The following is a 16244-nucleotide window of genomic DNA, read 5'->3' as shown; positions in this document are numbered from 1 at the left end:
CCTTCTATTGGCTTGAGCAAATTCAGGATCTTTTGAGGCTCCGGAAGGCTGGGGGAGGCCGAGAGATGGGTTGGACTGACTAGGGTTGAGGGGGGGGGTCTTTTTCAGCTGCTTGGGGAAGGATGATCTGAGGGTTTTTTAAGGGGCAGTTTCTGATGAGATGACCCTGCTTACCACAGTGAAAGCATGAATTAGGCAAGTGCTTGTAGAGGATAGCCTGCGAATGAGAGAACTCACCACATCCTATTTCTATCTTATCAGGGAGGGGGAGGGCTAGGTCAAGTTCAACTAGGACTTGGGGGTGCCACGCTGGGTTGTAATCCGAGAAGGCTTTGGTTCCTAAAATTTGACCTAAGGGGGCTAAAATAGCTTTGATCCAGGGGTTTAAGTGGATGGGGAGATTAGGGAGCTCAACCCAAACTGGATATACTGACGACTTGGGACCGTCTGGGTTGAAGTCCTTGGACCACCTCATGAAGCAAAAGGGTATATGCCTAAACATCCATTGGCCCGAGCTGATGACTTTCATAGCCATGCTTGCATCTTTGAATAAAAAGAGGTAGTAACCTTTGGGAAGGGCTTGTGTAAGAGTCACCTCTATTCCAAGAGGGGACCAACTTTCTCTTTTCCAGGCTCTCATGGATTCCTTGGATGGTCTGGGTCCAAAGAGGAGGCCCACCAGGCATCTTTCTGTGTAATCTTCTACTCTGCTCCTTACCTGGTCTATTGGCAGGTTAACGTGGACAGTGGTGGCTGCGTTGCGTCCTTGGTCAGTGGAGTTGGCTGTCTCTTTCGGCGGGACTGAGTCTGCTCCTGCAGGTTCTTTTGCTGTCGGTCTGGAAACCTCTTTGTACTGGTCCTTGTTCTTCATGTTTAAGAGCTGAGCTTTGGCATCTTTTAGTTCCTGCATAAGTCTTGAGTTTTCGTCCATTACTGCTTCCATGATATTCTCTCCACTCCAAGACTTTTCAGGGATGGGGTTCCATGGGTTGGGTGGGGGGGCTAGCTGAGAGGTTGAAGGAGATGCTAAGTTAAAGTGGCTGCTGAGCATTGGATTTATTTTTGCAGGTGAAGCAGATACGTTCTGGGGTCTAATCAAGGACACAGTGTAGGTCACTCGTGGGAGTTAAAAGGTCCTGTAAGTCGCACTGCCTGTAGTACACTAGGGTACCAGACCCATTAAAGGTCCTTTAAGAAGACTTCCAAGTTTCCTTACCTACGTACACTAATTAATAAGCCATGTAGATAGAACGTTGAATTAAACAGCGTAATCTTTGGGTAACCGGGCGGAAAAGTTCCCTGCACAAGTCCTCTAACCCCTCTACTGATCAGAGCCGAAAGGCAAGGAAAAGCATTTGAATTCAATTATATGATGACATACATAATCTATACATTAAAAAGGGTTAGCAGTCATGATTAAACTGCTGCGAGACTTCACTCAACTCTTCTACAGAGGGTGATGCCATCGCCGATGGGGACCTCGATGCGCTGGTCCAGTCATGATTAAACTGCTGCGGACCTCACTTGACTCTTCTACAGAGGGTGATGCCATCGCCGATGGGGACCTGGCTGATCTCGATGCGCTGGTCTGCGGCCAGGACTCGATTGAGCTCCAGCACAAAAGGCCGGTAGTGGCGAATGTATTTGGGATAGGGGGCGTCCTCCGGGGCCACCAGCGAGCCATTCCACAGTGTATTGTCATAGCCTATCACGCCTCCAATCCTCACCAGCTTCAACAGGCGCTCGTGATACTTCGTGTAATTGTCCTTGTCCGCATCCACAAACACGAAATCGAAGAAACCATGGTTCTTCTCCTGCACAAACAGATCGGCATTCGTGAATGCTTTTGCGGCGGTTTCCACGAGAAGTGAAAATCTCAGATGCGGCAGTCATCTTACCTCCTGTAGCATCTCGTCGAGTTGAGGTAAAATCAGCCCTTCCCTAAAGTCCACCTTATGACTCATGCCGGCCTTCTCGATCACCGGGGCACCCAGCTCGTAATTCTCTCTATTCATGTCGATGGCGATGATCTACATGTAGGCGGCAAAAGCATTAACAAACACCATTTCATTGAACGTCAAGAAAATTGATCTTGGGTAGGGAAGAGGCGCTGCCACCTTCCCGTCATCTGGGAGAGCGAGCGCAGTGCTGAGGAGGGAATAGCCAGTGTAGACTCCCAGCTCCATGGTATTCTTCGCATTGATGAGCTTCATGAGGAGCATGAGGAACTGGCCTTCGTCAGGGGGAGTGGTCATAAGGTTCCTGAAAGTGTGTGCAGCGCATATGTCACATAGCTCGAACCTAGCACGCATGATCATTCATACATACCATCTGCATATAATTACGCATGCTTACCAGGGATGCTTCGCTGTAATTTCCCGTAGTTCCCTTTGGGCCGGACATTCACGAGGGTACACGCTGGTCTCTAGGACATACTGGACAACAAGGTTCAAAAGATTAGTTGAGAGAGCATGGCGAAGAATCCTAGCCTGGGAAAGGCAAGTTTGGTCTAGACCTGGTAAAGCGCGTCCGACTGAAGAACGCTTTTGTGGCCTACGCCCTGGTGGCGCCCCTTTTTCTTGTCGTCATGGGAAGCATCCCCGTTCTGGCCTGCAACAGTGGCGGGAGGGGCGGAGCCGTTAGTGGCAGCCTTGCTGTGACCATTGCCAATGGTCACGGGCGCGGCACCTGTTGCTGTAGGCTCAGAATCAACACCAGCAGTAGCAGACGAACTTTGAATGGAGGGAGACATCCCGAGCTCTGCCTTCTGAGAAAACCACCTACATTGTAAGAATCACAACATACATTCACGCGATTCAATTCATGGAGCAGCTTAGAGAAAAGATAAGACAACTGTGAGAATTCCACCTCGAGCCGCGAATATACCGTCCAGTACAACGCTTGAGAAGAGTAGAGGAGAAGGGCACAGCGGGTGGATCAGCTCAATGTCGGTGGAGGAGGAGGAGGATACAACATGTACATGGATGGTGTATCAACGGTGTGTGTAAGTAGCCACATAAAAAGGGAGGTGGGTAGGTAGAGGCAAGCTGGGCTGGTGAGGACCTTGCTTTATGATGGTTCACCGCTTCCCGCTTCATGGCAATCAACCACCCCCTTCCCTCTTTGCATGATCCCATTCCATCTGGCAACACTGCTATTTTTAATTTTTACTGCCGAAAACTGGCATTTGCGTGCCGGTCTGCTCTCTCGGAGTACAAGAAGAGGAAAGCTTCAGTTCAGTCCAGCTGCTGCTGGCGCCCGGAGGAGCTCTTTATTGACACCAACTACTACATGCTGCTCACTTGTTGTTGGTGCGGTGTGCCAGTGCAATAGTGATAGGTCACATGCGTTGTTGTTTATTAGAGTGTGTACTCTGGCTTTTCACATTTAAGCTCGACCGTCTTTCTTTGACAAAAACTGCACAAAATCATCCACCCCTCATTCATGATTTCCAATCCAAGCTGATCTTTTTGCTTGTGCCCACCGCCCATTCTTTTTAACGCTACTAGGAATCCAAAAACGGTTTTTTGATACAAGAAACTCGTGTTTTTCATTATAATATAATTCTGCGCTTTTGAAAAAAAAATACAAGAAACTCAAAATTACTACTCACTAGTGGCATGACCCATCCCTGGACGGGCAAGAGTAATCTTGCATGTATAAAAACAAAAGGCTCGTCCTTGTCGACCGCCAATTAGTACACTGGAGAGAGCTTGTTGCCCAAGAGTCCCAAGGTCATAGGTTTAAGCTCTCATTGCGCAAGCGGTGGATGGGTATGTATGTTGTGTTGCACTTTCTAATTCCAGCTAATTCTATATAATTTTTTAAAAAAACGCTCGTCCTTGGAGGGTGAGTAGAGATAAACCTTATACTTGAAGCCCATGATGGGCCTCATGGTCCTCAACTTGCCAACATATATATAAACACACCATGCTTGCATATATCCATGTAGAAGCTCCTAAAGCACTTATGTTTCTTTGAATAAAACACAAACTTGGCATATAATTATACATCTAGCATTTCAACCCAATAAAATGTTGATAATCTTAACACACCTGAACACAGCTTTAAAACAATCTTCGGGCAACTGGATTATCTCTCCTTAGAAGCCTGTACTCCTCTCCTCGCCTCCATTTGGCAAAATATATTCAAGATAAAAACATGAGCTATTGAAGATATAATTTTCGAAGAAAAAAAGAAGGATAAGGATAAAACCTTACAAAACTCATTTGGTGGATCAATATTTGAGGCGAATAGCATTTGAACAGGCTTGTAGAGACAACAAAGCAAAAAATTATATATTGTCCAGTGCCTATGCACAGAAAATCTAACTTATCAGGCTTTTCATAGTCCACAAACATTACATGTACATGAAGTTGATCTGCACTCTTTCGCAATCTTAGATTGAAAATTTCAAGTAGCCCAAAGCTCTCGTTTTGTAAGTGTCTCGACCATACAAACCTAGTAATAATCTGGGTTCTAAAAAATAAAGATATTTCGTGTTACAAAAATAATGTATCAATATAAATTTATCAAATAAAATACAAAAAGATACATAAAAGGCAAGTTTTTATATATACTGTAAAACACCAATGCTCTCTAATAGTTCGATAATTAGAGATGTTGCTTATCCTTCCCAAAATGGAGGGTCTACAATTGAGCCATAAATATTATATAAATTTTAGAAAACAATAATATCTATATTATAGCAACCATTAAAAAAATTTACCTTCAATATGTTGTCCATCACCATAAACAAATGAAAATGATCTTCTTGCCACATCCATCCTAAGCAATATACCCCTGATATCAAATATAGCACTCACTACACTAATCATTTACATAAGACTTTAAGGTCTCTATGTGTGTGTGTGTGTGTGTGTTCAGTAGCTTGAGCCAAGCAAGGAATAAAATAATGGCACTGTATATAAAAGCAAGCCAGAGCAAACATAGATTGCACATGTCACATGTTTGCAAACATTCTCCATTCAAATGCTTACTTCATTGATACAGAGATATCTATAAATGTAGTCTCTAGAGTTTGTAAGCTGCCATTTACATTTACATTCTTCTGCATGCCATTTGTAAAACCTCCTTGTAGACAGCATTGGTTGTGAAGACTTCATTTGAACCTTCTATGCTGCTTTCATATTTCACAATATGCTTTACACACACTTTCACTGCATCATATGATATAACACGTGACATAGCAATGTACAATTGTCCATGTGTGAATACTTGTGTGGCCAGATAAAGTCCCAATACACTCAATGTTTATCCTTTGGGACTTATTTATTAACATACCAAAAGCTAACCTTACAGGAAATTGTCTCCTTCTCATGTCAAAAGGCAATTGAAGCATAGTAGGTATAAATGTTATCATGGGAATAAAGACCATGTCTCCAATGTTTATACCTATAATGATTTCTGCTTCTATCACCTTTGAGTTAAATTGCTTGTATATTAATCCGGTGCCATTACAAAGTCCCTATCGAAGGTCCAAATTGCAAAAAGCAACATGATAGAAGCATTAATCTTTAGAAGTAAGCGGTGAGGAGGGTAACCACTACCTAAGTTCAAACTGTTCAAGTACTCAATTGAATACAATATTGCGTCATTCTCGAAAGAAACAACCAAATTTGCATTGAGGTATTCTCTTTCAAGATCAGACAATGCACTCAAGGCTAGTTCATTGATCTCATCAACCTCTAGATTTCGTGGTGCAAGAATAGCACGGTCTTTAAAGGTGCATGTATAATCCTCCATCTCTGAAGATCTTTGTATACCCATTCTACCAAACTTAAAATAGAGTTACCATGGATCAACATTTGTGGTGGAATTATCACTCTGCCTTGATTATTTGGATGGCCTATAGAGCTATCTCCAATTTGTAATGTCCATTTAACAAATTCATGTTTTGTACAATTATAACCACTATGTCTAACCCGTATGTTTTGGGTGAGCTTTAAAACATTCACAAATCTCCAAATATGTGATCGAAAAAACGTTGCATCAACAATATCCTCATGCGATCCCTTTGTCATAACCGGTAAGATTTGCCAGAATTCACCACCACCACCAAAGAGCATAACTTTCCCACCAAATATTGTATCACTGCATAATGTCTTTCAATGTCTTGTCCAATGCTTCATATATGTATCGATGCATTATTGGAGCCTCCTCCCAAATGATTAACCTTGCAAGCTTCAACACCTCAGCCATGGGCTATATTAGCTTTGATTCCACCAATGGGATTTTGAAACGTGAGTGAGTTGTACGACCATTTGAAAGTAACAATGCAGCTATTCCAGACGATGCACATACCAAAGCAACTTGTTTGTCTCCACGCAATCGAGATAGCAAGGCATTGTAAAGATATGTTTTGCCTGATCCACCTGGTCCATCAAGGAAAAATACACCACCCTGGTTCAAAGAAACAGCTTTAATAAGGATAGTATCAAATGCTATTGATTGACAACTATTTAGACTCCTTTCTATAGAAACAGACAAAACGGCCTGTTGAACAAAATTAAACATCATCTCTTCCATCTCAGCAAACCATTGTTGATAGTGGCAACACTTGATCTATCAGGAATAGGCAACCCTTCAAAATCAACTAGCCACTTTCCATGCTATTTGTAAGAGGTCTTGCATGTGCAACAAAGCCTGATTCTTTGCTATAGACTGACAAACACCAACATCGACACACCCTCTCTGCTATAAGGAATGGAAAAAATCATCTAAACGTTCAGTGGAGAATTTGATCCAAAGCTGTCCAGGGTATATAGGCTCACCAAAAACCATTATAATGACAAATAATTGACGTAGTTGGAATCCTATATTCTCAATTGTTGCAGCTTCTTAGAGACACATATACCACTCCTCCTCACTCCCAATATTCCTTTGGCTTCGCATGCAACCTTAAAACAGGGATACAAATGTCCATTCACTGTTCGTAAATCCTCAAAAGATTTACACCCTTTACACACTGTGAGTAGCATGCGTAAGTAATATTGCTCACCTGCACTCAGACTAACATTATACATACATCCGATCATATTTTCCCTTTTCCTTTTAGTCCATGAGCGAAGAGCCAAACTCCACACCCACTTGCAAGGGAAATCAACATATAATAAGCTATTTGCATCCGCATACAATTGATTAACTTTGAACCATTCAGTGAGAGATGTTCTTTGGTTTCTGTCACAACTAATCACATCACGCAAATCATCCTAGTCATTGAATAGCACATTATTGTGCATCGGGAGATGAACATGTAACCTTTGTACATCAAACTTTTCATCGTGCAAATCATATTGATATTTGCACCAACATGCCTCTGATGCAGACATGTACCGTGCATCCTCATCAATAAACCCATTTGTGTCTTGCAACTATATAGTAGCTCTATCATGTCCTTTGTATACATACTTATACAAATACTTTACAACTGTAATGGTAGAGCATACTTTTATGTTAATATGGGCTTTGTACCTCATAGAGAGAAAAGAGTTATGGAACAACCCATCGACTATCCACCCTATGATCCTTTACCTGGATGAAACTACCATCGTCTCGCCGCATGTAAGTTGGATACCCATTGTCATCAACGCTAGTAGTCTCGAAAAAATTTCGAGGAGACCAATGTTTGCAACTCCCATTAACCATGCAAGGAGAGCGCATATTTAGTTCCCCACATGGATGGTCCATGGACATTACAATGACTAATTATGTTGTGCAACTCAAGGAACATCACCTTATCAGGAAGTTCAGCACATACCAATATATCATAGTGAGCAATCTTAATCGGTTTACATCCAGTTTCCAATATCAATAATATATGTGTATGTGGCAAGCCTCTTTTTTTAAATTCAATAACTGAAAAAAATCCCTATACCCTTCCAAATGTTGATTTTTTCACCAATAAGTGCATCATGTCCTTATACTTCTCATAAAAGACTCGTATAGTTAAGTCGGGTCGATCTTGGGCAACCTGACCCAAAAATAAAGCATTGGTTATTTCATCCCACTTAGGATTGCAAAAGTAAAGGTAATAAACAGGACAAGTTCACTCATCTTCCTAACAATTGCCATTAAATCTTGGTACAATTGATGCATATATCTAGGCCCCCCAATATATATAGATGGCAGTACTACCCTACGTTCAACAATGCCTGCTGAGACTCTATTGACCCCATCGCTTAAATTAACCATCTCTGCAAAAGACCTTGGTATACTTCAGCACTACGCAATGCTTTCTGGTTATTGTGTATCCATACTAATCTAGATTCTTCCATGCTACTATATGCATCAACAATGTACTGTTACAAAAGTCGACCACCGCATAGAAGGTAGACATTTGTATCTTCCCTTATCCGTAGTCTATATACATAATATTGTCGTTGAGTTACGATCTTTGTCTCCTCATTTGAACCTTCTCTATTCCTGCCATTGAGTGAAATTCCAACATGCCAACTATCCTCTCCTTGAAAAAATAGAAGAACATATAACAGAGGCATATATGAGCGGTGCAAGTTATATATTTTTTTGATAGCACCTATGCACGACATTATTTGAATATCTCTATGCCCCACATGAATTCCAACATGCCAACCATCCTCTCCTCAAGAAAATAAAAGAACATATAACAGAGGCATATATGAGCGGTGCAAGTTAGATATTTTTTTTATAGCACCTGTGCATGACATTATTTGAATATCTTATAAATTTTATGAAAAAGGTATTAAACTACTCTATCCTCTGGGAAAAGCTATAGCAAAGGATAAGAAGTAGGATTAGAAACCTCAAGATTCTCTCCCACAAGAAGCGGTCAAATCATGTCGGATGCCACAATGTTTCAAACGTTTAGAGTCAATCAGACCATTGACAACAACAACATCAAGAAGAACAACCATAATTATTAATGAAAATCAGCACACAACTCTTTTGTTATACCACCATGGATAAGTGTTTCTCTCAATACACCCAACAACAAAACAAGTGCACAAAACACAAGCTAGAGTCCCACTCTCCACATGAGCTCATTATAGAAAAGAGAAGCACCTTTACTAGGGAACCAAGTTCTAATTCTTCTCCGTTTGGATGAGGAACTCGAAACACGAGAAAGGGTAAAGAGCCAGTGTTAGGGACTAGCTCATCAATCACAAAGGGATCAATGAGAGTAATCTTATGTAGTGAGTCTATAGCCTCAAATTCATGTCCCATTACACAAAGCGACAACAACTTTTGGAGGTTGAGTCACAACTAGCTATGCGAGCTCTTGAACTCTTGAGGACCCTACGAGGTCCTTGTGCCCCTATTGGCATGCTAAATGATTAGATACTAGAGGAGTCTCGTGTTGGGATATTCATATTCCCCTCTGGGTCTACATAGAATTCATTTCCATCACGTGAAGTGATGACTACTTTTTGGTTGTCCAAGATCTCTAATTCACGTCTTGGTATTATCTTGGAAGTGACCATCACTCCAAGAGCATCCTATTCTAGTCAATGTAGATTGGAACGTTCACAATTCCATACCCATAGCATTATAGTATATATGTTTTGCTTGCCATTCAAGTGTAAACTTCTTCCCCATCATTCTCACTAATGGCTCGTCTCTCTAGTATGACCAATTGCTTGAGCTTTTTTAGCCCTTCTTGATGATGTAGCACATAGGTTTCACTTTCTATTTGAGTTTAAACTTATTCCCTAGCAATACTTTCAGATGAGCCTACTTTCTAATGGCTCATCTCTCTCTAGTATGACAAGCTACTTGACCTCTTTCAACCCTTCTTGATGATCCACCCATGAATACCTGACATTCATGAGGTTCCATTCTCACTGGCAGAAGATTTATATTTATTCCCCATAATATTGATCTCGTCTCTTCCATTGTGAAGAACTCGGTCTACTTCCAAACTAGTGTCTCTAGCACAATGAGGGAGGTCAACTCCACTCATGGTCAGTACCACTCTCTAAGGGAGGAGCATGAGATGAAGTCCCTAAGGTACCACTCTCTAAGGTAGGAGCATGAGATGAAGTCTCGTATTCAAGGGTTGGGTTAGAATATAACCATGCAATGATTCATGTCGACCTGATTTTATAAGTTCATAAGCACTTGATCCAGGGCCATAATTACATAAGTTCTTTTTATCAAGGTTTTATGATTTTTGAGTTCATAAAGCCAATGAAGTTATCTAAACCCATTCCTACCTCGTCAGATGTGTAGCCTTTTTTATGAGGCATTTTTTTGACTAGCCTTAGGCCCATAGCCTTAGGCCCAAGGTCAAAGGTTGGGTTAGAATATAACCGTGCAATGATTCACATCGACCTGATTTTATAAGTTCATAAGCACTTGATCCAGTGCCATAATTACATAAGTTCTTTTTATCATTGTTATCATTTTTCACTGCCCATAGGCACCCCCTACCTACCTATAAGCGATGCTGCCGAGGAAGCACCTTGTGGGGGGGTTTAAACTTAGGACCTCCTAGTCCCAAGAAAACACCTTCACCACTTGCGTTATCACCTCATTGGTAGTTTTAATGGGTTTTTATGGTCTTTTTATAATGTTTCCTATATTTTTCTAGTTTTCTTGACAAGAAAACAATAAACTTATAGAAGAAAAGAAAAGAACATACAAGATGTATATAAACAATACAATTATGATTTTTTATCTTTTCTTGTTTTTCCACTCTCTGGGAATCCAATCAGATCAATGATCTACATATTTGATGGACAATCTAGATATGAATGTTTAACGATCTAAAAGTTTAGATGATCCAAAAATTCGACGATCTAAATATTGGCAATCTAGACATAGGATCGATGAATCGAGAATTGCCCGATCTTAAAAAAGGTAACGATCTAAAAAGAGAGGTGATCCGTACTCTAAACGATCTGATTTCTGAGATGATCTTAGGGAAGGATCAACAATCCTAACTCTTGAGCTAAGATCGATAATCAAGATTGGTGGGTCGGCAATTTGGACATGGGATCATCGACAATCTAGGTGGCACTAATTTTTATGTACTTTCTAGATATGACAAGGCTCTTTGCTCAACTTTATACCCTCTTATAAGAGAATATTTATACCCTCTCAACTTTATACCCACTTATAAGAGAATATTTGATTTTGGTACCTTGACAACCCCATTTCTTAATGCTTAAGTGTGTGGCAATGAAGACTATTTACACCACAGACATTCTCTCATTAGGTTATCTAGGCCTCAACATTAGACACTCTATACTTGTATGGTTTTGATGATAAATTTTGCATCAAACCATATCTCTACATTAAAAGTAGGTGTGGGTGTTGTTCTTAAGGGATTGGCTTGGCCTTGAGGTTTTCCTTAAGGCTGTCACCTTGCCACTACTATTGGCCTAAATGGTTAAGGAGATTTTGTGCCAACTCATCCATATTTGGGAGCCCTTAACCATAGGCTTTGGATAATGCATCCCCTATCTCTTGGTTTGGGTCGATGACTTTTACATCCTTGTCTTGCACATTATCTACTAGGAGGTTTATTGCCTTGTGTTAACTCTTTTTTGTATATTCAAAATACATGTCTCTAGCCTAGGATGTATTCACATTATGTAAGGCCATGGGCCAATGATGTAATAAAAACAAACATAGAGATAGGAATTGGTCACCCACTTAAGTTGGGTAGTGTGACCGAGAAAAGCCCATTCATATATATACAACTTTTTGATAATGTGAATGGGGGAATTCAATCATTTGTCAAGGGCAAAGCTTTCTTCTTCTCTTCAGCTATTACCTTCTTGCTTGCTTCTAGGATGCATGCTTATGTGTGTGGGTGGAGTGTGTATGCTTGCTTGCTTAGGTGAGAGTGTGATTGAGTAGGATTTAAGAAGAAGGCGGTTTAAGCTTCCTAGCTGAATCATTACCTTTTGGAATGATTACTTAGTTGATTAGAGAGTAGAGGAAGGGCTCAACCAAGAGGGATTAGCACAACTTTTGGCCTCTTTAACCTCTCCAATAGGGACTTCCATGATCTAAGATAAGTGGTCTAACCACTAGCACTATGGTTCCTCGTTAGAGAGCAAGAAGGTCCTTGACATAAACAAATGGCATGGATGTCGATCAAACGAGATTAGAATGAAGAAGGGTGATAAGTTAAAAATAGAGTTTAGAACAAAAAGAGGGCTATTTCATTTCATGGTGATGCCATTTGGGTTATGCAATGTGCCCGCTACTTTCTAAGATTTTATGAATAAAAACTACAACCCTTCCTCTTCAAGTTTGTGTTGGTGTTCCTTGATGATATCATCATACATAGCAAAGGGGAGGATGAACACTTGATGCATATTAAGCAAATAGAGCTATTTTCTACTAAAGAAACTTCTATTTCTCCCACTCTATCTTGCCCCTTGGATGCAAATCCTTGGTCGAATGTTGAGAAAATGTGCTCTAGAGTAGGATTTGAATTGTTTGGTGTGATTGTGTGTGTTATTGGTTTGATTAGGAGTAGATTTATATGATTAGAGTAGGCTTTTCTTCTAACCTTAACAGCTTTTGTGTTTTATGTTGCTTAATTTGTTCAATTCTTTGTCTCATGGGAGTGGTGGAATGAAGAGCAAGCTCTCTCGGGTGTGATTGAGGTAAGCTATCTCTCCACTTAGTTGATTTCATCATGACTATGAGCATTAGTCTTAGATTAATTATGACATTATTAGTATACATTGGCATTTTCTACACTTCTTACCAAGATTAGCTTAATATCAAGGCATTAATCTTTATTGTTGTTGTCTCTTATTGAATTGAGTTAAAAAACATGACATTGGAGTGTTGCTTAGCATCCCTATCATGTCAAAAAACCCAAAAAATAATAAAAATCTTTAAAAATTAAAAATCTATTTTAAAAAAATATGTTTTTTATTCTTTTGAATTTTCAGATCGTAAACCGGGATCCACATCGTCCCAATCTAGATCATTGAGTTCGCATCTAGATCACTCTGTAGCACACCAGAGCTTGAAAAATGATTAATGAGGGCCTATTTGTGGGAAATTCTCTTCTTTTTCACACCACAACTTGAAAAATGATTAATGAGGGACTGTTTGTGGAAAATGCCCTTCCTTTCCACATGCTTGAGCATAAATAAAGGGGGTAGAAGGGGGGATTGTCAAGGTACCAATCAAATATTCTCTTATAAGAGTGTATAAAGTTGAGTAAAGACTCCTTAGTGACTGAAAAATACTTAAAAATTAGCATTAACTACCATCATAAGTATAATTTTGGATCATCATCGATCTTGAATCCATATTGTCGAACCAACCCGCATTCAATCTTGATCGCCTTTCTTTGCTCAAGAGTCTTGATGCTGATCTAGTTCTCAAAGCCACAGACATTTCCTGATTGTCAGACCCTACGAAAAAATGTGAGCTAATTGCTATCTATTCATATTGCTTATGATCTAGATTGCTTAGCTTTTGGATCACCTGGCCATTTAGATCATTATCTATTTTAGATTAGATTATTGCCTATTTGGATTGCTTATGATCTAGATCGCTCAATTTTTGAATGGCTTGGCCATTTAGATCGTTATCTATTTTAGATCTCATTTCCAATCGTAGATATTTTTTGATTGTCGATCTTATCTCCAGATTGTTGATAATCCAAATCACAGCTATATCAAGATCGTTGACCCAAACCTTTGTTGGAATTAGGGTTAGGGTTGCAACAATGCACACACACAAGATAGAGAAGCTTGAGAGCACACAAACTCACTAGATTAGAATGAACCAATGTGTGCCAGATACAAAAGATAAGTACACACCCCAAAAGGAGTAGATAAGAGGGTGTACATACGCACGGGGGAAAAAACCTCCTAGTGAGGGAAAAAGTGCCCCGGCAGTCCTAAGTGTGTTCACACACATCACTACCATATAATGCTACAAATCCCCTTGGAAGGATGATGTGAACATGGACAGGGTATGGCCGATCAATCTTGAAAAGGTAATAAGCCCAAAGCTTTACGAAAAGCTTTGAACTTTTCACGAGGAAGAGCCTTCGTGAATAAATCTGCCATGTTGTCATGTGTAGGCACATAGACCAAGCTGATCTCTGCTGCTGCTGCTGCACAGAGAGTCTTTCCCTAACATAGTGGTAATGCACCTCAATGTGCTTAGTGCGAGCGTGAAACATTGGGTTCCTCGTAACTGCTAATGCGCTCTGGTTTTGTCAGTGAAAATTGTAGTGATAGACGACTGTCCAACACCCAAATCAGCCACCAAAGACGTCTGAGCCACACACACTCAATTATAGCTGTAAGCTACCCTCTGTACTCAGCTTCATAGCTAGAAGTGGCCACTCAAGGCTCCTTCTTGGCTGAGCCATGATATACACGAATCACTAAGGTGAAAGCAAAACCCACTAGTGGACACTCATGTGTCATAACATCCATCCTAATCTGAATCACTAAAAGCATGCAGCTGTGACTCACCCCCCTTTGGACAAAACAATCCAAAATACTGAGTGCCCTGTAAATAGTGGAAAACCTGCTTAACAACCTGCCAATGCTTCGTACCTGGGCTATGCATAAATCTGCTCAACTGTGAGACCGCATCATATTGTATATATGGCCTCGTGTTGCATACATAAAGAAGGGATCCAACAGCATGCTAATACAAACTAGCATCAAAAGAGTCTCCTACATCTTGAACACTAAGTCGAGAACCTGTCTCCATAGGTGTAGCCATAGGTTTATAGTCGTCAAGATTAAACTTCTTCAAGAGCTTTTGTATATATTTAGACTGTAGTATAACAATGCCATCATTGCGCTGTATAAATTGAATCCCCAAATAGTAATGCAAGGGTCCCAAATCAGACATCTCAAACAATGACTACAAATTAGCCTTAAAGGCTGAAATCTAATCTATATCGGGTCCTGTGAGTAGCATGTCATCAACGTATAGAATGATGACCAAAAATGTGTCCTTACTCCTCTTCACATATAGGGTACTCTCTATTGGACCGTTGCAAAAATCATTTGCAACCAAGTATGCATGAATCTTCGGTGAAATGTGGTAAAAAGTTAGGTGCCTGTTAAATGTAAAATTTAATCGCACATAATAATGTTGTAAGATAAGCTATATAATCTTAGAGAATCTACCTATATCTAACCGAGCTAACGCCCCCCTCCACGTGGCAGACTGTTTTGAGCCATTACGTTTGATGTCCATGCAGCCGCCCCCATAGGTTGCAGGTCCCTCTGTCACCTGCAGGTTGTAAGGCCGGTGCATTAAGAGCCGCTTGCTCTTTCAACCCCTCTCGCTATCGCATTCAGCCTCCACCCATCCTTCCTCTTTCGCGCGCTCTCTGTTAGTCGTAGGGCGGGCCTTGCATGGAGCCACTGGCTCCTTCAATGTGGTGCAAAGGTGAGTTTTCAAATTCTTTGTTCGTTTTCGAGTGGGTTGGTAATAGGTATTCACGACGAGCGATTGCCTCTCTACTGTGTGCGAGTGGTAAGATATTTCTCTCCCCCCTTGCGGGTTGGTAATAGGTATTCACGAGCGATTCCCTGTCTGCTGTGTGCAGTTGGTGAGCTATTCCTCCCCCCTCTCTCATTTTCTCTCTCTCTCACTTTATTTTCTCTAATATGTTTATTTTTTTTGGTGTGCAGGTGTGGTGCTCCCATTTGGTCGTCGCCTTCCCTTCTCGGTCTGCTCTAGCATGCCCCCTCCTCGGTCTATTCCTGTATCTCTATGTCAAGGTATGCCCGTCTTTCTGATGTCCTTGCACTGCATTTCTGGGCGTTGTCTTGCCGAGGGTTGCAACCTTGCGCCATATGTCTCTGTGTGTGTGTGTGTGTGTGTGTGTGTGTGTGTGTGTGTGTGAGAGAGAGAGAGAGAGAGAGAGAGAGAGAGAGAGAGAGAGAGAGAGAGAGAGAGATTGGTTACATGCAGCCCCCTTGCTCTGTGCTGGTCATCGCCTCCCGTCCCTGTCACCTCCCTCCCCTCCTCGACGATGTCCTTACACGATATTGCTACGTGTTATCTTATTGAGGGTTGCAACCCTATGCTATGTGTGTGTGTTGTTGAAAATACAAGTGAATAGGGTGTGTGCGAGAATAAGCCCTTGGTTAGAGGCTGTAAAAGAGGATGTGTAAATGTGAAAGAACCTGTGAAAAGGTGAGAAGAATCTACTGGGAGAGAATAAAGGGTAGCATGAGAAGATTTAGGAAGTGTGGAGATATTCTGGGAGATATTCTGGGAAAAGTGAA

The 16244-nt window shown here is 41.0% G+C and overlaps 1 protein-coding gene across 3 annotated transcripts; it reads right to left on the bottom strand.

The window, feature by feature from the left end:
- Nucleotides 1-1342: 1342 nt before the first annotated feature.
- On the bottom strand, nucleotides 1343-3009 carry LOC147640548 (caffeoyl-CoA O-methyltransferase 1-like). 3 transcript variants are annotated; one of them, XM_086812847.1, is made up of 7 exons: nucleotides 2869-3009; nucleotides 2516-2767; nucleotides 2356-2435; nucleotides 2118-2262; nucleotides 1899-2030; nucleotides 1566-1814; nucleotides 1343-1479 (listed from the first exon to the last, which is right to left on the bottom strand). In XM_086812847.1, the coding sequence occupies exons 2-7, from the start codon at nucleotides 2750-2752 to the stop codon at nucleotides 1435-1437; spliced, it is 888 nt and encodes a 295-aa protein (XP_086668973.1). In that variant the 5' UTR covers nucleotides 2753-2767; nucleotides 2869-3009; the 3' UTR covers nucleotides 1343-1434. The 3 variants fall into 3 exon arrangements, with proteins under 3 accessions (XP_086668973.1, XP_086668968.1, XP_086668976.1); XM_086812842.1 differs by having other exon boundaries at nucleotides 1343-1814; XM_086812850.1 differs by having other exon boundaries at nucleotides 1343-1814; nucleotides 2516-2780; nucleotides 2869-2998.
- Nucleotides 3010-16244: the final 13235 nt, after the last annotated feature.

The sequence above is a fragment of the Cibotium barometz genome, chromosome 2 (genome assembly GCF_041138505.1).
Source record: "Cibotium barometz isolate CiBa-2024 chromosome 2, ASM4113850v1, whole genome shotgun sequence".
Lineage (NCBI taxonomy): Eukaryota > Viridiplantae > Streptophyta > Polypodiopsida > Cyatheales > Cibotiaceae > Cibotium > Cibotium barometz.
This window is presented reverse-complemented; position numbering and strand designations above follow the sequence as displayed.